The sequence below is a fragment of the Amborella trichopoda genome, chromosome 3 (assembly GCF_054954075.1).
Source record: "Amborella trichopoda isolate Santa Cruz 75 chromosome 3, AtrichopodaSantaCruz75HAP2 v2.0, whole genome shotgun sequence".
Lineage (NCBI taxonomy): Eukaryota > Viridiplantae > Streptophyta > Magnoliopsida > Amborellales > Amborellaceae > Amborella > Amborella trichopoda.
Window position 1 is genome coordinate 9520938 of NC_142338.1, and position 26707 is coordinate 9547644.

Genomic DNA, 26707 nt, shown 5'->3' on the forward strand with positions numbered 1-26707 from the left:
TTTCGTTGTTGATCTCTTCTTGGCTGTCGTTATTCATGGCTTTCCCTCAATGCTCTTCTCCCCACTGTACGTTAACGCCCAAGTTGGGATCCCCCCTCGGTATCCTGTTGTCGATCTGTTGGCCTTGGGTTGTTGCCTCTGTCCTCATAGACGTCTGTATCTGACGGCCTAGGATAACGTTGATATGGGGCTTGGCCTCCTGGTGGCCCCAATGTGCCATATTATAGTTTTCTCTTGGCCCTTTAGTAGGCCTTAAATTTCCTATCAATTCTCAAATACAATTTTGGGGTTGTTTTTGTTTCCTCTTTTCCTTCGCGATTTTCTTTTGGCTTCCTCCCTTTTTTTCCTCTATCCCGATTCTATAGTAAACTTATCTTTTGCCCTATTTTCGGTCATTTGTTGCATGTTGTTGCTGCCCTTATCAACGCCACCATGTTTGGACGCCTGTTCAGAGGAACTTGTGCACCACCCCCAACCTCGACCTTGTGTTTCCTATATATGAGATGTGTGTGCTTGTGTTTGTTTTTGGAGAGGGATGGGGTAGTAGGGACTTGAGATAGTTGTCTTTGATTACTCTTGGAGTGGTTTATGGGGTGTTTTGTTGAGGTTTATGTTTTGTAGTAGTGATAGTTGAGTGGGTTTTCCTCGAAAATAGGGAGTTCTCCCTTATTTCTTCATCCGCTTTTGTTTATGCAATACTTATGGAGCTTTGCTCCTCTATATAATGAAACTTATTCGCCGTTTCAAAAAAAAAAAATTATATATATATATGTATATGGAAAATTTTTCCCAACGCCTATAGGCGAAAATAAATAGTGATTTTGCCTACCCACATCATTGTTCAAATTTCATCACACGGTCACGATTGTCCAGTAGTGTTTTATTTTTCATTTGTTTTTTACAAATCGGAATGACTTGAAATTTGAAGGATATGTACATCTTACTGAGGAGCATCTAATAAAAATATAGAAAAATTATCCGTAAAAAATAAAATCGACCAAAATACCCCCGAAACTTTTTAAGGGTATTTTCGTCTATATTTTTTATGTAAAATATTTTTTTTATATTTTTCGAAGATTTCCCAATTTTTTATGAATACACGCTCCAAATTTAGGTCATTCTGATTTGTAAAATAAAATAAAAAATGAAGCATTACCGAACAATCGTGACCACGCGATGAACTTTGGACGGTGATGGGTTAAGCGAAATCACTGTTCATTTTCACCTATAAGCATTACGTAGTGTTTTTCTATATATATATATATATATATATATATATAGGGCATAGGGCAATGATTTCATGCAACGGTTGTATAGTAATATGATGCAACAACCTTAAAAAACCATGTTAGGGCTATATATTGTGAACTACGGAGCTCCTTCGGATTGACATACTTGATAACAAGCCAAACGCATGGTTGAATATTGAGAAGATGCAGATCTCAAAATGAATAAGATACGACGTAATGGTTTAGTGCCAGTTTGGATGTACCCAAAAATTAGAATATTTTTGTTTTGCAATCCAAAAATCTTGTAAACTGTACTTTGACGCATTTGGACAACTGCTATATTTTACTAGATTTTTAGATTAAAAAAAAAACTTACTGCCATATCAAGGTAAAAGTTACCATCCAAAACAATTCAAGTAAGACTTGAATTTTTTCAGATGAAAGTGCGGCCTTCTCTCACTTGTTCAAAACACGAGCCTTTTCTCTCATGCCACACCCGTGGAAACCCCTTGTCTTCCTGAATGATGAGAGAATTTTCATTTTCTTTCTCTAAAAACCAGAAAAATCTCAAGCCACACACCTTAGGCGGCATCTTTGTAAGCCTAGGTTCTTTCTCTCTACAAAACTAGCATTTTCTCACATACCACACCCATAGGAAACCCCTTCTCTTTGTGAATAAGCAGAGCATTTTCATTTTCGCTCTCCTAAAATACCAAACAAGCTCAAACACCATCCATGGCAAGCCCTAGGTGGCGTCTTGAAGCCTCCTAATCAGCGCATCCAAAGACTTCTTCTTAGGGTTCTACTTGGCCACCATCACCCCAAAGCTCCCAAACAATCTCTTCGCCCTTGAATCCCTCATCTTCTTTGAAATCGTCACTGCTTTCCTGTAATTCAAAGCCCCACAATTATTCTCTCTAATCCCTAGATTCAACAAATTATTGGAATGGTTACTTAGTAAAAAGATTCACCATCTGCCTGGCCTCTGCCCACCTCTACTTTAGCTCCTCAGAGGCATGTCCCTCCGGGACACCCTCGAGCAATTGGAGGTTGGTGGAGCCCCAAAACTGCATTTCCATTGAAGCAGTGCACTGTATCACTGGCAGGTCCCCTCCAATATTTGCGAGAGTGCACCCTTCAAGGTATTGCTGAGTATTTTGGGTGGGAGCACTTGGCCCGTGGTCGAAACTGAGGGATCAATATGCCATGTTTTAAAGCTCAATTTTGTAAGCGAGAAGCTCGGGTTGCAAGTTCTGCATATTGTATAGAAGTAAATTTTTTACTGATGCAAGGCATACAAGAAAACTTTTTGGATTGGCAAGACAATTTTGGAAAGGGCGGATGCAAATTTGCTTTTAATAAGTTCACACTATCCAAACAATCCAGCAGACTAATAAAAAAAGATGATAATATTTCTTAATAAAGGATGAAAAAGGTTACAATTTTTTTTAATGTGAAGGTTTTTTTATTTGACATTCAAACTGGCCTTTATATGTTTAAGCATTTTACGCGAAGGTCTATTCCCTCTCATCATTTTTAAATTTTTGCCCAATTTTTCCCTTGCAATATTTGACCACTTTTTTTTTTTTTTTTAAAACCTCTAGGGTTTGATCTAATATTATGTGATAGCCCTATAGTGCGCAATCCGATATCTAGAACAACAAATCGCTTGGCCTATGAAAGTTGTAACCAATCCCAGCGGTCCAGTGTAACAAATATTGTACTGCTAAAAATTAAAAAAAAAAAAAAAAAAAATCAAACTCTGAACATCAGATCGCATAGCCTGTGAGAGTTTTTAAGCATACATAAATATCACACTGCTCAAAATTTTAAAAATTTCAAAGTTTGGAGCATCCTGATATTAGCAATATCGGACAATGCCAAAGTGAAGTTTAGCGACATTAGACCGCAAAGTCAAGTTTAGGGACATTAGACCGACCACTAATATACGTCCAAACCATCAAACAACCTGACAGACTAAAAGAACAAAAATAAAATAAAATAAAAAACAGTCCGATATTGCAAACATCATGATAATGAGAATGATTGGAAAGAAACAATAAAAGCAAATTTACGTACAGACCACTATTTGACCATATTATTACGCAATGCTCCTAAATTTTCCAAATATTACGGCCAGGTCTACCTTGCGTTTTGTTTATTTTTTCCCACTTTCTCTCCATTGGTCTAACGTTCCCACCATCGGACCAATGAGAAAATCACTTTTTTATTTTCATTTATTTAATTTAAAGTTGTTGGATCAGTTCGATTATTAAATTAACACAGTTAGAAATAAGTTGTCCAACAGCTTGGGCGACCTGTATTTTAAGCGTTAAGTGGTCCAATGTTGAAGACACAGATCACTCTAAGCCTCCCTTGAGCCTCAGGAGCCCCTCGAACCACGGGTCCGATGTGGAAGATATCGCAATTTCCAGACAGCTGTATTTCTAGATCAGTCTAAAATTGAAAACATTGAACAGATTTAAATTAAAATAAAAATAAAAAAATACATTTTCTAACCCCACGATCGGGCTTTACCTCTCGATCATCGGGCCTTGTGTAGAATGAGAACCTTGGATGAAGAGTATGTGCTTGGTGCTTAGGTGCATCTTGATGTGTGGGGGTTCAACGAATGAGGCCTCAACCTCATCAGTTCCTATTGCATTTCTGGCGAGGGGAGTAGTGGCTCCTAGGCAAAGTGAGGACCATGGGCGCCTGGGCTGGGCCGTTGGTAAGTTCAAATTCAAACTAGGGTCACGCCGTGGAAGGCGGATCAGAGACATGGGTCTAACGGGAATATAGTTAGCTAGAAAAGGGAGATTGTTGTGGTAACCAACTCTAGCTGACCACTAGGTGGTTATAAATCAAGAACGCGAACTTGATGGGCAGCTAGACTTAAAGGCTCATATAACCAGACCAGGGAGTGGGTGGTTGTTGATTGACCAAGTGGGCTTTCACTTGGCCACCAAGTAGCAAGTATCCTTGACCACACCACGCCCAAGGGTTGGCCACCACACGTATGGCATTTAAATTCTAAGTACTTGTAACTACAATTTATATAAGGGAAAGGTTTCTATGCTTCTTCTACCGCATAAAAGTTCTATCCTCCTACCATCCAACCGTCCAATTTTAATCAAGAATCACTCACCGTCTGATCTTAAATCCGACGTTTCAAAGTATTTTATTTTTAGTTTTTTTTATACAAATTGTATGAATATGAAATTTGGTACATGCCATCATCTCGTTGGGGCACACCTATAAAAAATATTAAAAATAATTTTTCTCTAAAAAATAATAACCAAAATACCCCTTGTTAAACTTTCAAGAGTATTTTGATCATTGTATTTTATTGAAAATATTTTTTTTTATATTTTTCGCTAGTACCAATTTAATAGAGGAATGGATGTACAAAATTTGATATCAAAATAATTTATAAAAAAAAATTTAAAAATAAAATAATATAGAGACATGACATTGTGATTGGGGCAATCTTAGCCCTCTATTCAGAATGGACAGTTGGATAAAAAGGAGGATAGAACTTCTAAGATGTAGAGAAAGCATAGAAAGCTTGCCTTTTATATAAACCCCCGGCTCAGACCCTTGGTAGACATGTGAGAATGTAACTCTTGTAATTGTATAGCTTAAACAAAATAATGCCACAGCCTTTGACCCATTTGTCCCTTGTGCGCGTGCCCCAGATGTGTATGTTCTACAGTGTTACTAAGAGCTGAACCCTTAACAACGATGTTAAGAGTAAAGGCCGCATGGTTTGCTAGCCCCGTGACACTAGGGCCGATATGCTCGAAAATTTATTGGATTGGGGATAAAGAAGCTTACAAATTTAGTTGAAAATTTAGGTTGAAGCTCATGCCCTCTATGATATTTGCAATCCTCAGTATCAATCGCATTGCCTAATCCCACACAAGGGAAAAGTGAGTGAAGACAGTCTGACTAGAGTGGAAATTAGGTGGCATTCTGGTAACAGTGAAATAAGTGCATGAGGAGGTCTTTCACCAAATCAGCAGGAGCAGGGAAAACATGACAACTCCGCAGCTGAGTTGCTTCACAAGAGCTGTTTAGATCCTTCCTTGCGAAGCATCAATCCTGACCAGAATAGTTCTTGGACGATTTATTCTCCCTGCTTAGCATCATAATTGTTTCCAGTTGACTTTTTGGTCTTCAGTATCTCATTTATATCTTCTTACCAATCTTCCTCAGCACCTATCTCAAGTTCAATTATGGTTTCCTAGGATTTTACGCAAGCCTACTCGTGATGACATTTTGTGCGACTTTGCCAATGTCCCCCCAGATAGGGTAGTTCATTGATTGTACATGTAATCTGCCTCGATGTAACCTTTTCTTGTGACTATTAATAAAAAAACAAAAATGGCTAAGGGCTTCATCCCCACTGATTTACCCCAAAAAAAAAAAAAAACTAGAAAACCATTTTAACTTCATAGTTTGATAGAACAAGAGCTTTAGAGCTTTTACATGATACAAATGAAAAACAATAGATTCAGTCAATATCATTTGATATGTAGACTACATACATATAGAGAAGGACAGAAACTACATGGCACATGTACAAAATGAACACTAAGACGTAAATATACACAAAAATTTGGAACTATATGCAGAGTGCACTAGTGTGGAGGCAAGTTAGTCTTTTCTAGTAAGATCCCATTATATATGCTTCGGATCTACATCCTTTTGATAGCCAGAGGATGTAAATAATTGGGCAATAGCATCAAGTGCAGAAATATTCCAACTTTCAGCATGCTTTACGATCTGTTTGAAGAAGAGAATGTACCAAAGAGCAGAAATATGCATGAGTCCAGCAAACCGTAATAAATATCCAATAACAAACAAATGAATGTTTCTCACTTTGAAGTCATCATTGAGATCGTAAACTGTCATTCCTTCTACGGAAACAAGAGGCCTCCAAGGGAGCTTAAGGTAGGTCCTGTGGATACGTTAAATAGGGTGAAATCAAAGAAATCACTGTGAGGGGCTACCAATGGAAAACATACCTGGAAATGGAATCATAGATTCTTTCATTCAAGGAATAATAAATTTATTCCTAACACAAGCATGTTGACATGCACAACTTGTACATACAAGAGATTTAAGCATCCAAATAGCCCTACATTGCTGAACTTTGAGAATATACTAGAGGAACCAATTCAAGTGATTGTTATGAGTTACTATTAAATAAAATAAAGAATACATATGATACCAGTAATGCCTTCTTTTGGACTTTATCTTATTGCATTATTACCACTGTTGAAGTTTTTCAGTGTTGTGGATGAGCGCTCAAATACTTTAATGTTAAAAAATTCGGCCGCTTGGCGGCCTGGAGGCAAAAACGCCTGGGCGCCTCTTAGGAGAGTTTCCTAGACATCTTGTGTCCAGGTGCCAAGGCGCCGCCTAGGCAATCGTTCATGCACCCCGGCTGACATTTTTGACATTTTCCCCGCTGAAAATGTCATGCACCCTCGGCCTAGGCACCCGTTCATGCGCCCTCGGCCAGGAGCATTTTTGACATTTTCCCCTTTGAAAAGGGGGGGAAAGGTTTTGAGAGAAATCTAAGATTCTTTTAGATTTCTATCAAGATCAGAAAAACGTTCAACATTTTTTATTTCTTGTGAAATCGAAAGATATGCTTTTTTATACTTTTTAAAGCTTGTAGAGGTCGCATAATAGGATTTTTGGCAACCATAGATTACCACTTTGGGCCTACATTGATTTCATTTTGAAAAGGTTAGTGCATTATGATATTGGAATAGGGTTCAATAGAATTACCAAGTCCAAATGGGCCAAGAGAACAAACGGGATAGTGATCGAGATTGTCATGAATTTATGATATTACAATAGAGTTCAGTATGCAGTATATGCTTTTCGGCAATTAGTAAAGGTACTCAAGATGGTTGATGCTAAGAAGGAACCCGCAATGGGTCACATTTATAAAGCCATGGAAGATGCTAAGGAAGAAATCAAGAAATGTTTTGGGAATGATGAAACTAAGAGTGGAGAATATTTGAAGATTATAGAAAATAAATGGAATTACCAACTTGAGAGGCCACTCCATTTAGCAAGGTACTACCTAACTCTGCTCACTTTTATAATGATTATGAGATACATAAAAGACTGAGTACATGGATGCAATCAACAATATCAAACTCAACCCTGACCACAAAGTCCAAGACAAGGTCTCAATGGATTTTAGAAAAGTATTAGTTCTCAATTGGGTCTCTTGGAAAGGAGTTGGTAATAAGGCAGAGGTCCAAGATCTCTCCTGGTAAGTTTAGAATATCTTCATTTTGATTTCATGATTTGAGTATTAATTTTCAATTATACAAATTATCTTATATACTGCATTTACATTTATGTGAAATAGTTGCATGCACTGTTCCAAAAAGCGGACCGTTCAGCGCCTGAGCGGCCACCTAGGCAGATATCCCTGGGCACCCGCCTGAACCCGCCTAAGTGGTCGCCTAGGGCCTGCACCCCACCCAGGGGTAGAAATGCGGCTCCTTGAGGGTATTTTGGGTCATTTTTTAATACTAAAAGGGTAAAATTGTGGGTTTTAGGTTCATTTGAAACCTAAACCCCATTAGAGGCTGTTTTAGAGAGAGAAAACCCAAAAAAAAAAAAAACATCCACAGGGCCGCCCAGGTTTTGGGCACCCGCCTAGACGCTAAGCGGCCTTGACCCCCTCGACCACCTACGTGTCACCTAGCGCTTTTTGAAACATTGGGTGCATGGCAGTTAAACCATGGGGGAGCACCCCATATTTGCGGTAGATTCCATGCGTATGTTGAATCTAACTTGTAGCTCATCTGGACGTGAATGCGATTTCAGTATGTTTGAAATGGTAATATTACTTACTTTAGTTAGTTTCTTAGTTTATTAGCCTAATCAAGTTACTTAGTTTATTAGCCTAATCAAGTTTATTAGCCTAACCAAATGTTTTTCTAAATTTTAATTGTTCATTCAACATTTATCTGATATGTCCACACAAAGAAGAGGAACAAACTTGAGCAAAAGCGACTGAACGACCTTGTCTTCATTTGGTAAACTCAAAAGCTGCAAGAGCGCCATTAGGAGCTGGAATGCAATGAAAGGGAGGCTCTTAAAGTTGCTGATATGCATAAAACTAGCGAATGGCTAGTTGATGCTGGGGATGATGAGGCATTCCCTGGGGGGGGGCTCGTCTTGGGGCCAAGTTTGTGAGGCTGGTGGGAACCAATGAGCCCTGTGTGGACTGTGGACCACTCAGAGAAGGATGAAGAGGATAAAGTCGATTCAAATGAGACAAGGGATGATGATGAATATGGTGAGGAGGATGATTCTATTCGGGGTGGTGATGACACTGAATTGCCATTTTAAATCATTGAGTAATAAATTACATGGGGGCAGTGGACATGAGTTTTTGTTAATTTTAATGGCTACTTTATCAGTTTATGTAATACGTACTTTGAGCTTTGTTTCCATTTGCCAAATGCCAATTTGACTTCTTTTTCCTTTCTTTTTTTCAATTTGAATGTGATCAATGACAATGTCTGTGATTATTTATTTTTTTATTTTCAGGGGTTTGGGGCCCTAAGAACTCCCTAAGGGGCCTACACCCATTTGCAGCTGTCAGGCCCACACCCTTGTTCTTGGGCGCCTGCCTAGGCAGGCAACTAGCCACCTGGGAGACCATGCCATGGGCAAACTCCAAGTTTTTGAAGATTTCTTTTTCCCATTTCCTGAGGGCTGCTAATGTCCTCACAGATGAACGAGCAAACGAATGGTGGATAGAAGCTCCTTTTTAATTGTTGTTACCAATTGGCCTTTTTTTATCCAAATGGTCTTTACAGCTCCTTTATCCTCTTGAAAGGACACTTTGTCATCTCTATTTTTGTTCCCCTCGTCTCTCCATTTGTATCATACTCTGTTCATTCACAAATAAAATTTCTCCAAATCCAAATGCTTTTGCTGAAGGCCTTTAAGATGAGGGAGATTGACAGTTCCATGATCTGTTGTCCATTGGATGTCCTGCTAATCATGTAGATCTTCAATTAAATTGAAATTTAAACGACCTCAAGCACAAATTTTATGCACTAATGCTACTTTTCACATGGTATCAGAGCCTAGGACATTTACCAGTCAACAATAATTGGAGAGTGTAACAATCTTATACAATACAGCATTTCTGTATCTTCATTCATGTTTGAGCTATGATTCCTCATAGAATTGGATTAGTCCATTATCTCAATACTCGTGCTTGTTGACTAGAGTGATTCGTTTCTCTGGTTTGCTGGTACCCTTACACCTCACTGCAAAACTTGATTCCTTTGTGATCTAGAGATTCTTGTGCATATAATAAGAGAAATAATTTTCTGATAAAACTCCAAGTCACTCTTTCCTATCAAATGCGAGTATGATAAACGGGCTTCCTAAGAGGTCCTCCATCCTAGTACTGTTGTTCTTACATAGGCACTCTAAGCTGTGGAGTTTTGATGAGATCCTGAGCATTAGTGCCTGTTTGATGGTTTTCCCCTACTTAGGCTTAAAACAAAAGAGAAGGTCAAAATGAATTCCCCCTTTAAGTATAAGTCCACAAAATCTAATCAGTGGACCCCTAATCTCTGAATAATTCACAAAGATGCTTTATATGTCATTTAATTCCGAAGTAGGTCAGATAGAAACTTGGTACAACCTACAAGTAGTGAGAACATACACAGTCTAGATATGTTTGTTGACACTGTACTTACAATCATAATTTCATTCTAGACTTTAATGCCACTAGAAACCTTAAATTTTCATGTTTTAATAAGAAGACAAAGAAATGACCCTTTGATACCCGGTATGCTCATACATTTCAATAATGAATATTTCTATAAGAAAGTTTTTGGTAGTAGATATAATTAAACATGGGAAAGAAGTCAGATAATAGGAAGAAGAAAAATAGGGAGCTGGGGTGATATACCCCAGCAGTTAAGGTTGACAAAAAGTTGAGAACCTTAGCTTCCATGATGCTACTATACGTCCAGTTTCACAGCCCACAGCCTGCAAAAAAAGAAAGAAAAAACATTGCATGGATCTTAAATTAACCATTTTTTAATCGCAAAGACATGAATGCAAGCCTGCAGGTACAAAAATACAAGCACACTCTGTATCTTGTAATTTAATATGAGATATGCCTATAAACAAGCATTTGATTTTAGCATCTGATATACAAAGCTCCCATTGTACATCATCAATGAGACCGGCTCTTCCATATCTATGAGCCTCCAAAGCTTTCAAAGTGAAAAAAAATCCCATGCGTTTTGCGTGCCCCTACTCTTCACAGGTGAAAAAAATGGTTCGTTGCAAGGTGCAGGCTCTGATGGCTATGTAATCTGCAGCCAAGCTTGCCTCATCCATCGCTGTTGCATCTATCATATTCTATTTTATGTCTTTTGTTGTACTTTTTACAACAGAAGGGAAGCTTATGTCATTTGGTTCTAGTTTTGTGAATCTAATGATGATGAGTCTATCATTCTTTTTTATGTCTTTTGTTGTACTTTGTACAATAGAAAATGAACTTATGTCATTTGGTCCTAACTTAATTGTATCTAAGCCCAAAGGGCTTCATATTAATCCACTATCACTATTTGGCTCTCTCTCTCTCTCTCTCTCTCTCTCTCTCTCTCACACACACACACACATGCACACGTGTGTGCGTGCACACACATACACATCCCTCCCTATATCCCTCCCTCCTCTCTCTCTCTCTCTCTCTCTCTCTCTCTCTCTCTCACACACACACACACACACACATGCACACGTGTGTGCACACACACACATACACATCCCTCCCTATATCCCTCCCTCCTCTCTCTCTCTCTCTCTCTCTCTCTCTCTCTCTCTTACACATATTCGCATTCTTCTACTTCTCTCTCTGTAACGTGAAAATTGCTTAGAGAACCAAAGACATCTATGGTTTCTAATCTTCTCCCACATCTTGCCTATCGCCAATAACCCACTAAAGACAAACACCCTTCAAGGAGATGGAATATGAAAACATCTCAAGAATCGTCCCCTACAATGTGATGAACAAGGACTTGATAGAAACAATAGTCCCAAGCCTATATCCCTCATCAAACACTTTCTATCGGACGAATACCACTTCTACCCAAGGAAGAACGTCCTCATCCACTTATTTCCTCCTCAGATCCCTCATAGAGCAGGGAGATGTAGTCAGCTTTAAAAAGGTGTAAACTTCCAACTGGACATCCATTTAGGGTGATCCAAAACTCAAGGCAAAGATCTCATACAAGATTCCCCACAATCAACGTTCTCACCCATTCAAATTCTTCTATAAACTATAACAATGCTTTTCTAAACGTTAGTTAAACTAGCTCAAGAGTGACTTCAACCATATACCTTTCCTCTGCTGCCTCCAGACCCAAGTTTAAATCCTAAACTTTCTTTGCAACCATCTTCATATCTTGTTGGACTGTTAATCTCTAGCAAGGTATTCCTACCCTAAGACCCTTGAACCAAACTCTACTTATTGCCTTTGCCGTACCAAACCCTTCCCCATAGACCCCTAAGTCCCATCTTTTTTAGGCCTAAAATAATCCAATCCCACTATATACAGGAGACCTCAAGAGTTCAGAACCCCGCTGTCCTAATCTCTGCGGAAACCAAAAACCCTTAAGAACTCATAAATGCTAGCCTATCTTTGTTCTTAACACTTTGTTGAACAACTTGGTCAGCCAACATATGTCAATCTCCCCCATGCACCACCCCCCCCCCCCCCCTCATTTATGTCAAAGGTTCCTCCTAATGATGTATTCCTATAGTGTTCGTCATTTAACAATTTTTGAAATTAAATTATCCACCTTTTATTGACCTTGTTATCCTTTACCAGGACCCTCCGATCCTCACTCTTAATACATTTAATATGATCTAGATCTCTACACTTTCATTCTCTCACTACTTTCATCCAAAAGGACATGGATGGAAGTAATGAGAAAAGATATGATGACATATGGTCTTACTAAAGGTATGGCCCTTGATAGAGCAGAATGGCAGAACATAATTTATGTAGCCAATCTGAAATAGTTGGGATAAGGCTCGAATGATGATGATGATAATAATACTATAATTATGAACCAATTAGAATAGCGGAACTAGATTACCCCAAATAGTTGGGATAAGGCTCAGATGATGATGATGATGAAATGCCAACCTCTCTACAATTCCCAATCATACCGAAACCATTTTCTTTACCCACCTTGCATGTTACACTTAAGTATGAGCCAAGTCCCTTGGTCCTACAAGAGCAGGGGTCCACACAACCCTAAACGCCTCAGTTTTGACTTAACACCCATTAGTCACATATCATAACAAGAGGGGACCGTTGTAATATATCAGTGATTATTACTGATTTTCTCATGTGAATAATTAGCATGTAACGACGTGTACATCTAAGCAACTCCATCCTGCAAGAATATTCTTTCAAGCTTGATAACAAAAAGAGCACAAGCACAATACCAGTTACCCAGGTTGAAGTATTAAGATGATGAAGTCAAATGAGAACTGTTGCAAATGATCGATTTCTAAGCAATTTATGAACCCACATAATATCTTAAGCTCAAATTTACTAGAAATATAACAGAGGAGAGATCTATATCATATGCTTCCACAAATAGACCAATTAGACTTAATACCTATAGAGGCTTAGGATGTCAACAGTAAAGGACCAAACATTTTCTTGCTTCACCCCATGTAATGTCCACATTGTTGTGAAAATTTGTTACACGTATGTTAAAATTAAAATAACCCATTCCTGATGAAGAAGAGGGGCTCTAATCTTTGGGATACATGTTTTATACAGGGTACAAAATGTATCCTGTTCCGGATTTGGCAGGTTGCAGAGTCTGAGTGACTCGCCCGAGTCCGAGTCAGCTCGGGCAAGTTTTAGAACTCTACTAATATTATGAATTGGGAGCAGTCTCTGATTTCAGATAATTCATCAGACTCTTTTTTATGATTAACTGTTTCACTGATTGGCAAACATCGTAATATTGTGTCTGAAGTCATCAGACTAGTGTTGACAGAGTATTTTCGTATTGTTACAATGAAAAAGTCATCTACCTTTTCAATATTGTGAAGAATAAGAGAAGGCTCATCGAAGAAAGGCACAAGCAACTCCAAGTTACGCTTATAAAGATCTCTACCTGCAGAATGTTTGAATACTTAAATAATGGAAGATGATAGCAGCGCGATTGAAAAATTTAAGTCTATCATCAATCATACACAAATTGTTTTCTAAAATTCAGTGAAGTTCTCAAGATGAATATGCCTACATGAACATCTGATAAGCTTAGAGAAAAAGCAAATGATCCAAGGAACTACTTCTGGCCATCCCCATTTTCAATCTGCAAGTGCATCACTGCCGTATAAAGCTAGCACATTTTGAACAGGAATCTTCTAGGGAGTGGAAATGCAGCCCCTAGAAAAGAATTCAGCTCCTAAGAGAATTTATTCAAAGAAATAGTCACATTCAACTGTACGTATCTACATTTCTTGCCATTTTATTTGTAAGCGTGCGGACAATATAATATCTATTTCTTATTTTGTAATTATCCATAATTATAGAACTTACCATTATACTAGTCTTCAGTTTATCCTGTTTCCCAATGCATGTATTTATACAGTCTATACATTTTCATTATATAATATGTTCCAATGTTATACAATTCACAGTTATATGCTGTTTATTTATAATTGCATGTTTTATTATCTGTGTCTTTTTTTATCTCCTCTATCATTAATTAACCATCAATATCCATTTAATGGTGTGTCAACTCATGAATATATATGTGGCTACTTCTAGCACATGTGCTTCTGTAGTTTATTTTTCCATGTTATTATAGTCTTCAATGTTAAAAAGATCGGACTGGTGGTTGAACCTGTCACACACCAGTTTTAAGTTGGATTGGTTGACCTGTGAGTCAGCTCAGCTAGTCATGGTACTTCTAAGAAACGGAAAAAAAAAAAAAAGAATGTGATGGAAAAATGGGTAAAAACAGAGAAATTTCCATAACATCCCTTTTTTTTTAAGTATTAAAAAAAGGGAAGAGTTTATATAGAGCCGAGGCTCTAAACAATCAAATTAGAGCCTAGCTAAAAATTTTCACTAGAAGAGGTTATTTTGATGCCCAAATATCCTCAAATTGATCATCTCGACATCAAGATCAATGCACATGAGAAAAAAATAGATTTAAAGTTTTGGAAATACTACATCTTGTAACACATTTTTGGACCGTCAATTTTCAAGTTTTTCAAGCTTTTATAGATCTGCTCAATCTATACTATTTTTGAAGCTTTAAATTTTATAATTAAAGTTACTAATATATTTTAAGGCTATCACAAAGATTTTCAGTATTGAAACCATTTTTCTCGACACTATTTAAAGGTTGGCTCTAATTTGATTGTTTAGAGCCTCGGCTCTATACAAACCGAACCCTTAAAAGAATGTCCTTGTATAGTTTTCATTTTAAGTCATGGCCCTTTTTTATGATTTTTTCCCCAAATGCCCTTGGTTTGGAACTCTAAATTCCGATAAAGTTTTTTCTTTTCTTTTCCCATTTTTGGGTCACAACTCCAAGTTCCAACCTGAATTTTTTGTGTTAAAAAAAAAAATCAAGTCGAAATATAAAGTTCCCATCCCAGGTTAACATTATCAAAAAAAACATAAAGTTCCCATCCAGTCATTCAAGAAAAAAAAATACAAGCTTTTAAAACTGGACCAGTACTTCACGTTTAGACCTTGTTTTCTACAAAAACTAAGTGTAAAAAACCAGCTCGTAAGTTAAAGATCCGAGCATTTTTATGACTGGATTGGAACTCCATGTTACAACATGGTTTTCTCACAAAAATCTAGCGTTAGAACTGGAAGCTCCGACCCAAAAACTAGGATAAGAAATAGGTAAAATATATGGGTCAACACTTGAACTTTTGGCCCGAGAGTACTATTTGGGTTTTGTGGCCAGTTAAAGGCCTTATGAGAGCATGTACTGAAAATATATAACAAATTATTGACTCCAATGGGAGTATGGTCCAGCTTGGAATGAAGGGCATTAATAATGCCTAAGGCTCACATGAGTTTTGACTGGTTATGTGAAGTCTAAAACCCGTAATCTTGGGCGTTGTATAAGGACAACCGATAAAGGTTTCGATGTGGGGTTATCCCTAGATAAGGTCGGAGATGTGCCCAAGACAGTTGGTTATGGTACATGGATTTGACCCCTATGTGTGATGGATGGCCTGAGAGGACAAGGGCCTGAATCCTCATCATTACCATCACACAGCATGTACACTAGATAGTCGTCCGGGAATCGACCATTGGGATAAGGGTATGTGACGTGTACATGTACAGAAGAGATGATTCCATGCAACACTACACTGTGTTGGAAGGACCCATGGAGCATACTGCTGAAATGGGCCTTAGACTTATCCTCAGGGAGGGACCTGTAATTCATGATCTAGGATCATATCTTCTCCACTTATTGGCCAACTTTGATGGTCCAAACATGAACCCCTGCGATGCATTGTGGGTCATAGGATCGGTCAGGTCAGTTTGAAAAGATGCAGTGAGATGCGGTCTCTAGAGAGGATGGAGTCCTCAGTATATTTGTCATAATCCTAACTCTATGGATTCAACTCCCATCAAATATTCTTTAATATTAATTATTTTATAGATAATTAAAATGAATTTTTAGACCTCTTTGAGCATTTTATTTTATTGAAAAATAATTTTTATGAATTTTCTGAATTTATTTTTAATCAAAGAGAAAAATAAAATATTTGAAGGTTTTGTCAAATTTCTTTTAATATCTAAAAATTAATATTGATATATTGGGGACCCAATGGGGTTCAATGGGCCCACGAATGTGTGGGACGTAGGGACCACATGGATACCACATGGGTGGTGCGCCCCACCCCATGCAAACTTTCCTTATAGTTTCAAGTGCCTTCTAAGGCATGTGATGATTTGAAGTTTTAGAAATTTAAGGTGTAGAGATTTGAATTGAAACTAGATAGGAAAGTGTAAGATATCGGATAAGTATAAATTAAATACTTTCTCTACACAAAATATTTGATAAGAATGGAGTTATGGAAACTGAGGGATAAGGTTCCACATCATTCATTAATCATAATGCCTGATCTAAATAATGAATGGTTGAGATCTCTTCACCCCATAGGTCTCTAAGATCAAAGGTCAAAATTAACCCTAAGGCATGACACGCCCAAGCCACACACATCCTAACCCTAGGTCCTTGCCTCATGCTCATGTGTTGAGCCTTGATCAAGGAAATCTCATGTATGCTCTCCAAAGGTTTTTGACGAAGCTTCCCTAATTGTGAGGGGTGTTCTTGAATCAAGATCATGTGCGCCATTGGTGGAGGAGACCCAGTTTGGGGTGTACGAAGTCCTTGGGGGTAACTTGAGGCAAGGTACACGTTGTTTCATATTGCGTGCTTCTGTTGCTTCTATTGCTTTTTTATGTAATTTTCAATTCTACATGATGACTGTAATTTTCTTTTAAGGGCATGCAAGTGAGAGGTCTTGGCTATATCATTGAGTCAAAAATGTATTTCGAATACTTGGAAATAATCCAGGTGGCAATATGCATAAAAGATTTTAGAAATCTTTTAATTAGTATTGACTTGCCCGATCACATAGTCCACCTTTCAAGTATTTTGGAAAAATTTTCAAAAAAAATGACAAAAAAGGAATGTCTAGGTAAAATTCAAAAAATACAGGAGACATTCTTCAAATACCAAAATAAAAGGGCTACTAAAAATATTTCTCAAAAAAATGAAAAACACTAAAAATTGAAAAAAAACGAAATCAAAGTGCACAAATAACCTTCAAGAAATAGTTTTAATTCAAAAAATAAAAATTTAATCAGATTTAAAAAAAAGAGCTCAGAATTAAAAAAAAAAAAAATTTAATTTCTATCTTTTGACCCAAAAAATGATTAGCTCCTACACAATAGTTGAGAAAGATTAAAATTCTGTTTTCTTGAAAGAAAATAGATCAAAAAAAGAGGAGAATTGAAGAAAATGACAGAAAAAAGGTCGAAAATCCCCCTTAGAGATTGTTTCTATTCAAAAACATTTGTTGAGTTTATAGTGATAGGAACATTTTGGACAAATTTGATGGAATTTGGAGAAACAAGGAGAGAGAAATCACAGATTTTGGATTTTAGGTTCAAAAACTCCCAAAGTTTGAACTCTCATCTTCTTCTATTTTGGTTTTTGATTGAGAAAATAATTGCATAGACAAGAATGAAGTTTTTTTTGTTTTTTTTTTTTTTTTTGAAAGGTAATGAGGGCTTAAAATCTAAAATTTTTAAGTTTTATGACTTTTTTAAAAATATGAGCGACAATGATTGGGAATATACAAGCTGACCCCAATTAGTTGGGAAAACGCTTCGATGATGATAATGATGAAATGAGGGACAAAGATTGAGAATGGTGGATTGGAGGTTTCATGAAGAAAAAAGGCCATCTTTTAGAAAATGAGCGATTATGAAGGGGACTTGATTCCAAGCTGAGTCGAGCAGTTGCAAGTCGGCTCGGCAATGTTCTGAATACTGATAGCCTTCAAAGTGATCACCATATGATTTCATAGCAGCATATGTGTAACTTAGGTCTTAAATTTATTTTGGCAATTTTTCGATTGCATTTTGTGACATGGATCTGAATAAAATTTTATACATTTATAGTTAATTTTTCACAAATTTTAAAATTTCTTATTTTATATAATTATAGTACAGATTTCCTCCCTGACTAGGGAGCTTCTAGTAAGCAATGATTCTCCACTCCCACCCTGCTCCCCTCCTGCCCTGAACAACTATGCTTCATATCCTATCATTGCGAAGCATAGGAGAAACCATTTTCTGTAATTAATACAATTAAAATAACAAGGTTGGTAGGATCATAAAAGTCTTACCATGGAATCTGATTGTCGGATCTTCAAAAGTGCAGTTTTCAGCATAAATTGCCACAGTCATGTTCCCTGCATGAATCTTTCAAATCAGTCGCTTTTGGGATATCACTGGTATAGTATAAGAATGGTAAATTTTCAATGAAGATTTTCTTTTCATCAGTAATAAATCTTCATAAAAGTTTACTTCCAAGATTTTTGATAAGCTGCAAAAAATGATGAAAAAAATGCACTCAGCTATTAAATATGGATCTCCCAAAAGAAGTCCTCGTCAAGAATGCACAGATAGAAGGTCTACAACAAACCAATCATGCATGTAGCAATATGCAACAGCACATGGGTGAAGATGATACATCAGAATTTTTAATTTGGGGATGACAGTGATTTTTAGTTTGGGGATGACAGTGATTATATTTGGTACCTCAAGTGATTTATCCCAAAAGAGAAACAGAAAAAAAAAAAATTTTGTTTAATCCTTCTGCGAATAATTAAAAGGGCATTTCCTCTTTGAACTTACTAACCAGCCAGCAGAAATAGCACAAAATATAAAATAGTGTGTAATACAATGGTCGCATCTCAGAAGTATCCAATGCAAATCATTATCCATTTATAACATTGTCAATTTGTGTCTGTTTCCCAGCAACTTCCATGCGTAACAGGTTTGATCCTAGACGCATACGATGCTATTAAGTAATAAAGGAATTCCTGTAATTGGTGTTCCTCATCTGTGAATGTAACTTTGACAAAATTAGTGAGTACAACTCATTTTACCTCTAGTCATTTCATACATGCACTTCCCAGATGGGTTTGATTAAAGAAGATCATTCTTTCAGACAACGATCTGTTGAACGCAACATTGCACAATGGCCAGTCCATGGGGCACGAGGTTTGTGTCATGATATTCTTTAGAAAGCAAATATTCAACAATAGTCAACTGACTGTAAGAAATACTCATAAGAAAATATGCGGTACTAACCTCAAATTATAAACCCAATGGAAATTGCTATAAAATAAGCTTTTAGGATCACAATATTCTCATAATTTAGGAAATATAATGGAAAGACAACATTTTATAATCCCAACAATGACACCACTAGGCGATAAGAAGAGAGCGAGTAGATTTAGGTGGGTTAGCTATGTGTGGTGCAGACCCAGTACAGCACCTCTTAGGAGGTGCGAGTTAGTTCAAGTGGAAAGCTCAAAAAAGACAACGAGTAGGCCCAAAAGGATATGGTTGGAAGTAATGAGAAAAGATATGGGGACTTATGGCCTCACTGAGGGTATGGCCCTTAATACGGAAGAATGGCAGACCGGGATTCGTGTAGCTAAACCCAACAAGTTGGAAAAGGCTTTGACGAAGATGATGATGAACAATAGCATGACAACTTCAAACTGCACTATATTAGACTTTCAAAATGAAATATAGTCATTTCTAAAAGTTAAATCACATTTTCAAAGAGTGTTATAACGATAAGACCAAATCTATCGTTTCAACTAGTCAGACCGAAATAGGACTAGAGCCTTGGTCAACATGATCCGAAGAAAAAATCACGTTTTGCCGAAATTTGAACTCATTTGACTGGCTAAATAATGTTGAGCAACATTATATATAATATATTTCATATTTTTAAGCTACTCTTCCTACTTTTTTCGTATTTTTTAAACATCTGGTCAGCCGGTCCAGCCAATTTAACTATTTAACAGAGAGTAGGACCTATTTTGAATGGACCAAATCCCTAACTAGTTCTGTGGCCAATGCGATTTTGATAACACTGATTCCAAAGACATTGATGACATGATCATAAGAAAACAATATTCAATTTACCCTTTGTAGATCAATATTTTAACACCAAGAGCCGGACTAATGCAAACATCTATGACAGATCACGCAAGTTCAAGTGCCTCTCATATTTCTCTTCTACAACTTTAGTACATTAGGGTTAAGTAAGAATACTTTGACAATGTGAATAATGATTCAACAACTTGTGGGATATTTATCTCAAAAATGAAATACATACAATTATGTCACTGGGTTTTTGGCTCGTCAAAGAACCTTCTATGAGTAATACAAGAAAGAAACACAAATACACATTGTCTAAAATAAATAGAAGATACGGCACGATCCAACAATTTGAGTAATACCCCATTATTAAATCATTTACTTCAATGACTACCAGCAAGTGAACAAAACCAAAGATAGAAAATAAAATAAGATTAACAATGATTGATTCCTGATAGGGGAATTTATAAAATAGTCAAGGACATGGCAATTTCTTACCTGTAACAAAGTAAGATTTCTCAAAATCTGATTGAAGGATGCCCAGAACATCATTAACACCATATACAGAAACTTCATCCCCTCGAGTATAATTAACACTCTTTAATCTAGGAAATAACAAGATTTAGGTAACAAGAATGAGACAATCTAGGTACTGCACATGAATTCACCAATGCTTATTTATAGTAGAGCACAAAAAATAAGCATAAAACAGAATGATTCGGAGTACGATTAATAAATGATAGTAGTTGCTGAGATTCAAGTAAATGAAAATATTCATTATCCATGTTGCAACTTCTTAGTAGACATCAGTAGTTCAGAGACAAGGGGTCTCAATCTCTAGCACGGTTATGAGATAAAATGAATGTATTATGTATAGTGTTAGCATGACACTTTCTTGTCTAAATTTTGAATTTTCTTGAATGTTGAAATCAACTAAGTTGATCAGAGTTCAGGCACTATGGAATACGAATTTAATCAGATTCATACGTTTCTAAGTTGCAAAAGGAATTAAAGTACAACGAAACGCAAGGAATCCATTAACATTTGTTAGTAGATATAACCAGAATACAAAAGAATTGTTTTCAAAATTACACATACTAGAGAGAAGAGAACCCTCAAGGGCATCCAATGGATAAATCTAGGACAACTTCCCTGACTACAAGTATAAAGGAGATCCATTGAAGTTACCCAGATATTCATTTGTAAAACTCACTACTAATTAATATATATTTTTTGGAACTTAACTACTAATTAATATATTGAAGCATCTTTAATAAGCTGGAGGTAATACAAGACTCCACAAAAACTTAATGACACAGAAGCCCCTAAACTTTAAGTGACTTGAATGCATGCGCAAGCACGTACACGAAACACACTCAAGCGCACTTGCACACATACCTGCAGACACCTGCCCACCCACCCAGACAGACACGTGCATGCATAAGTACGCACACATAAGGGAAAAAGGAAAAAAAATATACAAATTCAGATCAACAATGTCAAGTGTGATCCTTCTCACACGGTACAGAAACCATACCAACATCAAAAGAGATACCTTAGATTTCTCCTCAGATGGCTCAAGAAGCCTCAGGCTAAAGAATCCATCTCATAAACCACAATTAAAGGAAGTTATCTGAGCAATGAGGTGAGGTCTTTTGGAGCTGGTTTGGAGTAGCATTTTAAACGCTCAGCAAGTTCAATAGGAAATTGCCTTAGTAGACTTGTCTTGGGCCCTTGCAGGTCCTTGCATGACTCATCTGAGTCTTCTGGTCCAAACCTGACTCAAATCGGATGAGTTCATCCATATCAACTCGGTTCAGGACCAAGCTGAATGCAGAGCAGAGTCTGTGATTGAAAACCTGAGTGTGGAGAGGAAAGAAAAATAACCTATTCCTCAGAACAGGAAGATGTAATCATTTGGTGTAAAGTTTATCTCATAAAGCCCACACTCATGAAGACATCAATCCATTTTCTGGTTGCCTACCAAGGTCTCCGCTAGATTTTAGAAGCCTCACGAACATTTTCTTTCGAGTGGAAGGAATAGGGAGCACAAAAATTATCCAATTCAATGCGCATAGTCTACAACCAAAACACAAGATATTAGACTAGTTCCCTCCTTTCCAAATGGATGTTGATGACTTTGATTGGTGTGAATCTATAGGAAAATACGATTCAAGACAAAAATGACCCTAATGGGGTAGCATCAAAATGTGTACCAAATGATTCAAAAAGGGGATAAGGTTCAATATGCCTTGTTGTATGCAGCATTTTGAGATAATAATGGGATATTAGTGGGATCCAGAAAGACATTTCCCAAGGATCATTGCTGTATCCTGGCTCAAAATGGTTAAAATAATAATTCTCATTCATGGACAGATGATTTATTGTTTACTTTTCTTTTTTTGTCCAGGAACTAATTAAATTGTATTATTGCATGGGAGTTGCATAAAATTGACATAACCTGAAATATATAAGTTCACAAAATCAAGAAGAACCAAGACATTCAGCAGCACTGCACTTCAAATGTAGTCCATAACTAAGCGGGGGCCAGTCTGATGCCAACCTTAAGGAAATTGAATTAGTAAGCCCACCTGGAACCAAATTGATCATGTCACTAAGGTTCAATAATTGGGTCAAAGTTGTTTCTTCTGGAGTACATTGAGGTTAGTCAAGTTGTAGAGGCAGCAATGGTTAGGTTCAGAAATTTGAGGGTTGAGGATCGAGATTAATGAAAGCAATAACGCAAGGTGGACTGGTAGGAATGAAGTGAAGAATAAAGAGCTGTTGGATCAGCTTCTTATCCTCATTGCAATTTTAAGGGTCTGCTTTGGTTCAGTGGATAGGAAGGACAAACTTACTCAGGAACATAGATGTTCAACTTCATACTCTGTCAGACCATGTATTACAAAATTTCTTGCACTAGTGAAGTAGTAATGTACAATTTCAAAAACGTGCTCTGGAATTAGAGGCTTATCTCCTCTTTTCTTTTGGCTTGTTTTATTATGCCATTCACTACTAGCAATCATCTACAGAGTAGATAATTCCAGTTTTATAATTGTTCAGGTCTCTGTAGAAAGAAATAGTGGAACAACTCCTCTTATCAAGTTGACATGAAAGTGTGGATGCATATGCCAACTTTATTATGGATGCCACGAGTTTGTGCCAAATCTTAAACAATAGCACACCAGAGAATGGAGGATTGCTGGTAAAAGACATTAAGTAGCCAAGTTGCTAGACTATTTCTTTTCATTTCTCTAAAGAACACTGAAGAAAGGGAAACTACATTATCTTCAATAATACACAAGGTGATGAAGACGACTTATGAAGAGGATTCATGAGGATGTTATATCGGTTGGTTTATCAAACTCCCCACTCATTGAAGACCAAAATTTTTGACAAATGGGCATTTCGCTAAAATCATGACAAGATTTTTATCTCAAACAAGAAGAACAAATGATTAGGATCCCACTTTTCTTAGAACACTCCACCCCAATTTTCAGGGCATTATTAAAAAAACTAAATTTTGATGGCTGCCCAAAAGGTAGTCCAAGAAAAATAAGGATTGAGAGGTCCTTAGAGATGCAGTTGAGGAGATCCTCAAATGTTCATCAAGCCCCTAAGGTATTGAACATATAAGGTCAAAGGCCCATTCTCAAAAAACATGAGCTTAGATCCACAGTGGAACTATGTAGCCTCCCCACACAAATTAGAGGGGATGCATAATCATTAGTAGACTGCTATGAAGGAACTCTGGCAGATTTGACCACATTTTTCAAGAGAACTTTTACTAGTACTTAAAAAGTTAATAATATGAGTATGGCAAAGGCTAAAGTGAACCATGAGAGAAGGAATTCAAGCAATTTGAGGAGTTGCATGAATGGGAATGCATAGCATGCAGAGGGTAGTCAAAGGGTTCGACGAACCCGGTGTTTTGGGGGCTGAACAGTCGAAGAAGCTCCGTGACTCCATTAACGGCAAGCTTTAGCAGCTGAGGAGCTTCTTCTTTCTCCCCCAGTGAACATAAAAAGGGGCCCTGCATCTTCTTCTTCTTCCCATCGTTGAAGTTAGGTTTGGGAAGTGGTTTTAAATGAGAAGGGAATGAGGAGCAGATAGACGCCATTTCCCGCCTCTCGGTCATTCACTATGCATATTTCATAGGACTTGCGAATCGGATTTTTCTCTGAGCGTACGCTATGCTTCCGGCGGAGTGTATTGTAGACTTACTAACTCGGGCAGAAGACCAATGGAGACTTTTTAAGGTTTTGGATCCAAACTTGACAGGTCGAGTCCAAAAGTGGAACCGTATCTCAGGTTTGATCTAGTTAAATCACCGTATTAATATATTTTTTTAAAGATTAAGGTATTATACGAAATAGAAATTTGACTTTATTGCAAAAGCAAAAATATGATATTTTTATAAAAAAGGTCGGGATATCTTTATAAGTGAGTGAAAGAGCACATAATATTCTTTTAGAGGTTATAAGAATGGATCTCCAATATGGAAATGAGTTTCTAAAAGAAATATGGCTTTTAAAAGAGGGGTGGTATTTTCATGAGTTTTGGATTGGTTAATTTCTACTTTTAGAGAGATAAAATCTTTATGTTACTCTCGAAGTTTTTATCAACGGTGTTGCTCAATAGGGAGAACGGGTTTAAAAGGGAAGATCGATGATGATCTTTGTAACAATCCTAAACTTTTAAATAAAAAAAAAAAAAAAAGAGGAGAAAATATGCTTATAAATAGGTGATGTTCTGTTTAAGTATGATGGTCCTTGGGGACCATCACTGTTTTTAAAAACTTTTGTTTTGGATTAACTTTTGCTTTGCCTTTACTTTTTTTTCCTTTGCCCGCTTTTGCCTCCTGCTTGCAGCTGGCAGCGTCCTTTAGCGGACGTGATTTTCGTACGATAAAAGTCTGCTTTTAACGCGACACCTCAGATATGAGGTAGAGCGTAAAAAAACAATATAATAATACGTTATAAGAATTTAAATAGGGGATGTGAGCACTCCCACCCTAAAACAAAATTTTGAGACCTCTCTCTCTCTGGTCGAAACACAGTGAACTTCTCTCTCGAACCGAAATTTTTTTATCGGAAGCTCCATCTCAAATAATTGTGGGTAAGTGACATCGTCTTCCTGAAAAATAGTCTGTTTTTAATAAATAGTGATATTTTCGTTCAGAATATTTATTTTATAAGTTTTGTGTGTAAGTGACATCGTCTTTCTGAAAAATAGTCTATTTTTAATAAATAGTGATATTTCCGTCCAGGATCTTTATTTTATAAGTTTTGTGTGTAAGTGACATCGTCTTTCTGAAAAATAGTCTATTTTTAATAAATAGTGATATTTCCGTCCAGGATCTTTATTTTATAAGTTTTGTGTGTAAGTGACATCGTCTTTCTGAAAAATAGTTTATTTTTAATAAATAGTGATATTTCCGTCTAGGATCTTTATTTTATCAGTTTTGTGTGTAAGTGACCTCATTGTCTCGAAAAATAATCCATTCTTTTTAAAAATAAAATGAAATAATTATTTCTGCTTATTATCATGAATTTTAGGCGCGATAAATTTTATGCGCACGTGACCTCATTATCTTGAAAAATGATCTTTTTAATAAAAATTGTGATATTTTATCTATGTTAGAAATTTTGAATGCAGTAAATTAGAAAAATAAATTTATTTATTTTTCTTGTTTATTGTTAGATATAAATGTGATATTTCTGCTTTTAGTAAAATTATGATATTTCTTTCTACTGTTTTGAATATTTAGACATTGTAAAATTCGTGTGCAAATAACTGCCATATTATTTAAAAATTGACATTTTTGCAATTGATTATAGTATTGTTGTGAAATGTTTATTTACAAATTAACATCCCATAAATTGTGATAATTCTGTATTCTTGAATTTTTATAAGAGTTTTTCTATACATATTAAATTGGCAATTATGCTAGAATGCCTTTACAAACTGCTACCTTTCTAAATTTGAGCCCAAGATATTTGATTGGTTATTTTTGAAATGTTATATAGAGTGATTGTTATTAATGGTTTAAGTGAAATTCTTATTAATGATTTTAGTGATATGTTGAGTACATGATATTGCTGCTTTCGAATGTTTAAAGAGATTTAGAAATAATTTAAGTATGCAAGTGGACTCATTCGGTTCGCCGGTGAGGTATAAGTGGACCTATCTGGGACGTCGGTAGGGATTAAGTGGACTCATCCGATACGCCGGTGAGGTATAAGTGGACCTGCAGGGATTAAGTGGACCTATCTGGGACGCCGATAGGGATTAAGTGGACTCATCAGGACGCTGATGGGGTATATAGGTTACCTACTTGGGACGCCAGTAGGGTATTTTGTGAAATCCTTTGAATTATGTACTGTTGTTAAAAGTGTTATAAGCATTTCAATTACTCGGATTATACTTAATTATGCATTTCTTGAAAGTGAAACTGTTGATGCATTTCTGTTAATAGATCTCATTTTGGAAAATATTGATATCTTTCAATCATGATTATTTTTAGGATTATGATGATCACTTACTGAGTAGCCAAACTCATCAAACTATGATAAACATTTTTCAGGATAACTGCGGTTTCATTTGTGTCCTCGTCAAGATCAACTTTGGGAAGATATTGTAGTTTTGCTTAAACTTTTTTTTGTTACTTTGTAAGACCTTGCCACTGTAAATTTGTCCTATC

The 26707-nt window shown here is 36.6% G+C and overlaps 1 protein-coding gene and 1 long non-coding RNA gene across 5 annotated transcripts; both read right to left on the reverse strand.

The window, feature by feature from the left end:
- Nucleotides 1-1553: 1553 nt before the first annotated feature.
- On the reverse strand, nt 1554-4096 carry LOC110008527 (uncharacterized). 2 transcript variants are annotated; one of them, XR_016052987.1, is made up of 2 exons: nt 3768-4096; nt 1554-2116 (listed from the first exon to the last, which is right to left on the reverse strand). It is a non-coding gene; the product is annotated as an uncharacterized LOC110008527 (long non-coding RNA). The 2 variants fall into 2 exon arrangements; XR_016052988.1 differs by lacking the exon at nt 3768-4096 and adding an exon at nt 2201-2417.
- A 1593-nt stretch (nt 4097-5689) lies between these two features.
- Nucleotides 5690-24313, reverse strand: LOC18448790 (adenine phosphoribosyltransferase-like protein, putative (DUF2358)). 3 transcript variants are annotated; one of them, XR_016052986.1, is made up of 7 exons: nt 23928-24312; nt 20503-20609; nt 18231-18296; nt 13362-13444; nt 10204-10283; nt 6114-6192; nt 5690-6017 (listed from the first exon to the last, which is right to left on the reverse strand). XR_016052986.1 is itself a non-coding variant. In XM_006858841.4 (7 exons), the coding sequence occupies exons 1-7, from the start codon at nt 24140-24142 to the stop codon at nt 5913-5915; spliced, it is 702 nt and encodes a 233-aa protein (XP_006858903.3). In that variant the 5' UTR covers nt 24143-24313; the 3' UTR covers nt 5690-5912. The 3 variants fall into 3 exon arrangements, 2 of the variants coding, with proteins under 2 accessions (XP_006858903.3, XP_088719400.1); XM_006858841.4 differs by having other exon boundaries at nt 10237-10283; nt 23928-24313; XM_088863274.1 differs by lacking the exon at nt 20503-20609 and having other exon boundaries at nt 10237-10283; nt 23928-24229.
- Nucleotides 24314-26707: the final 2394 nt, after the last annotated feature.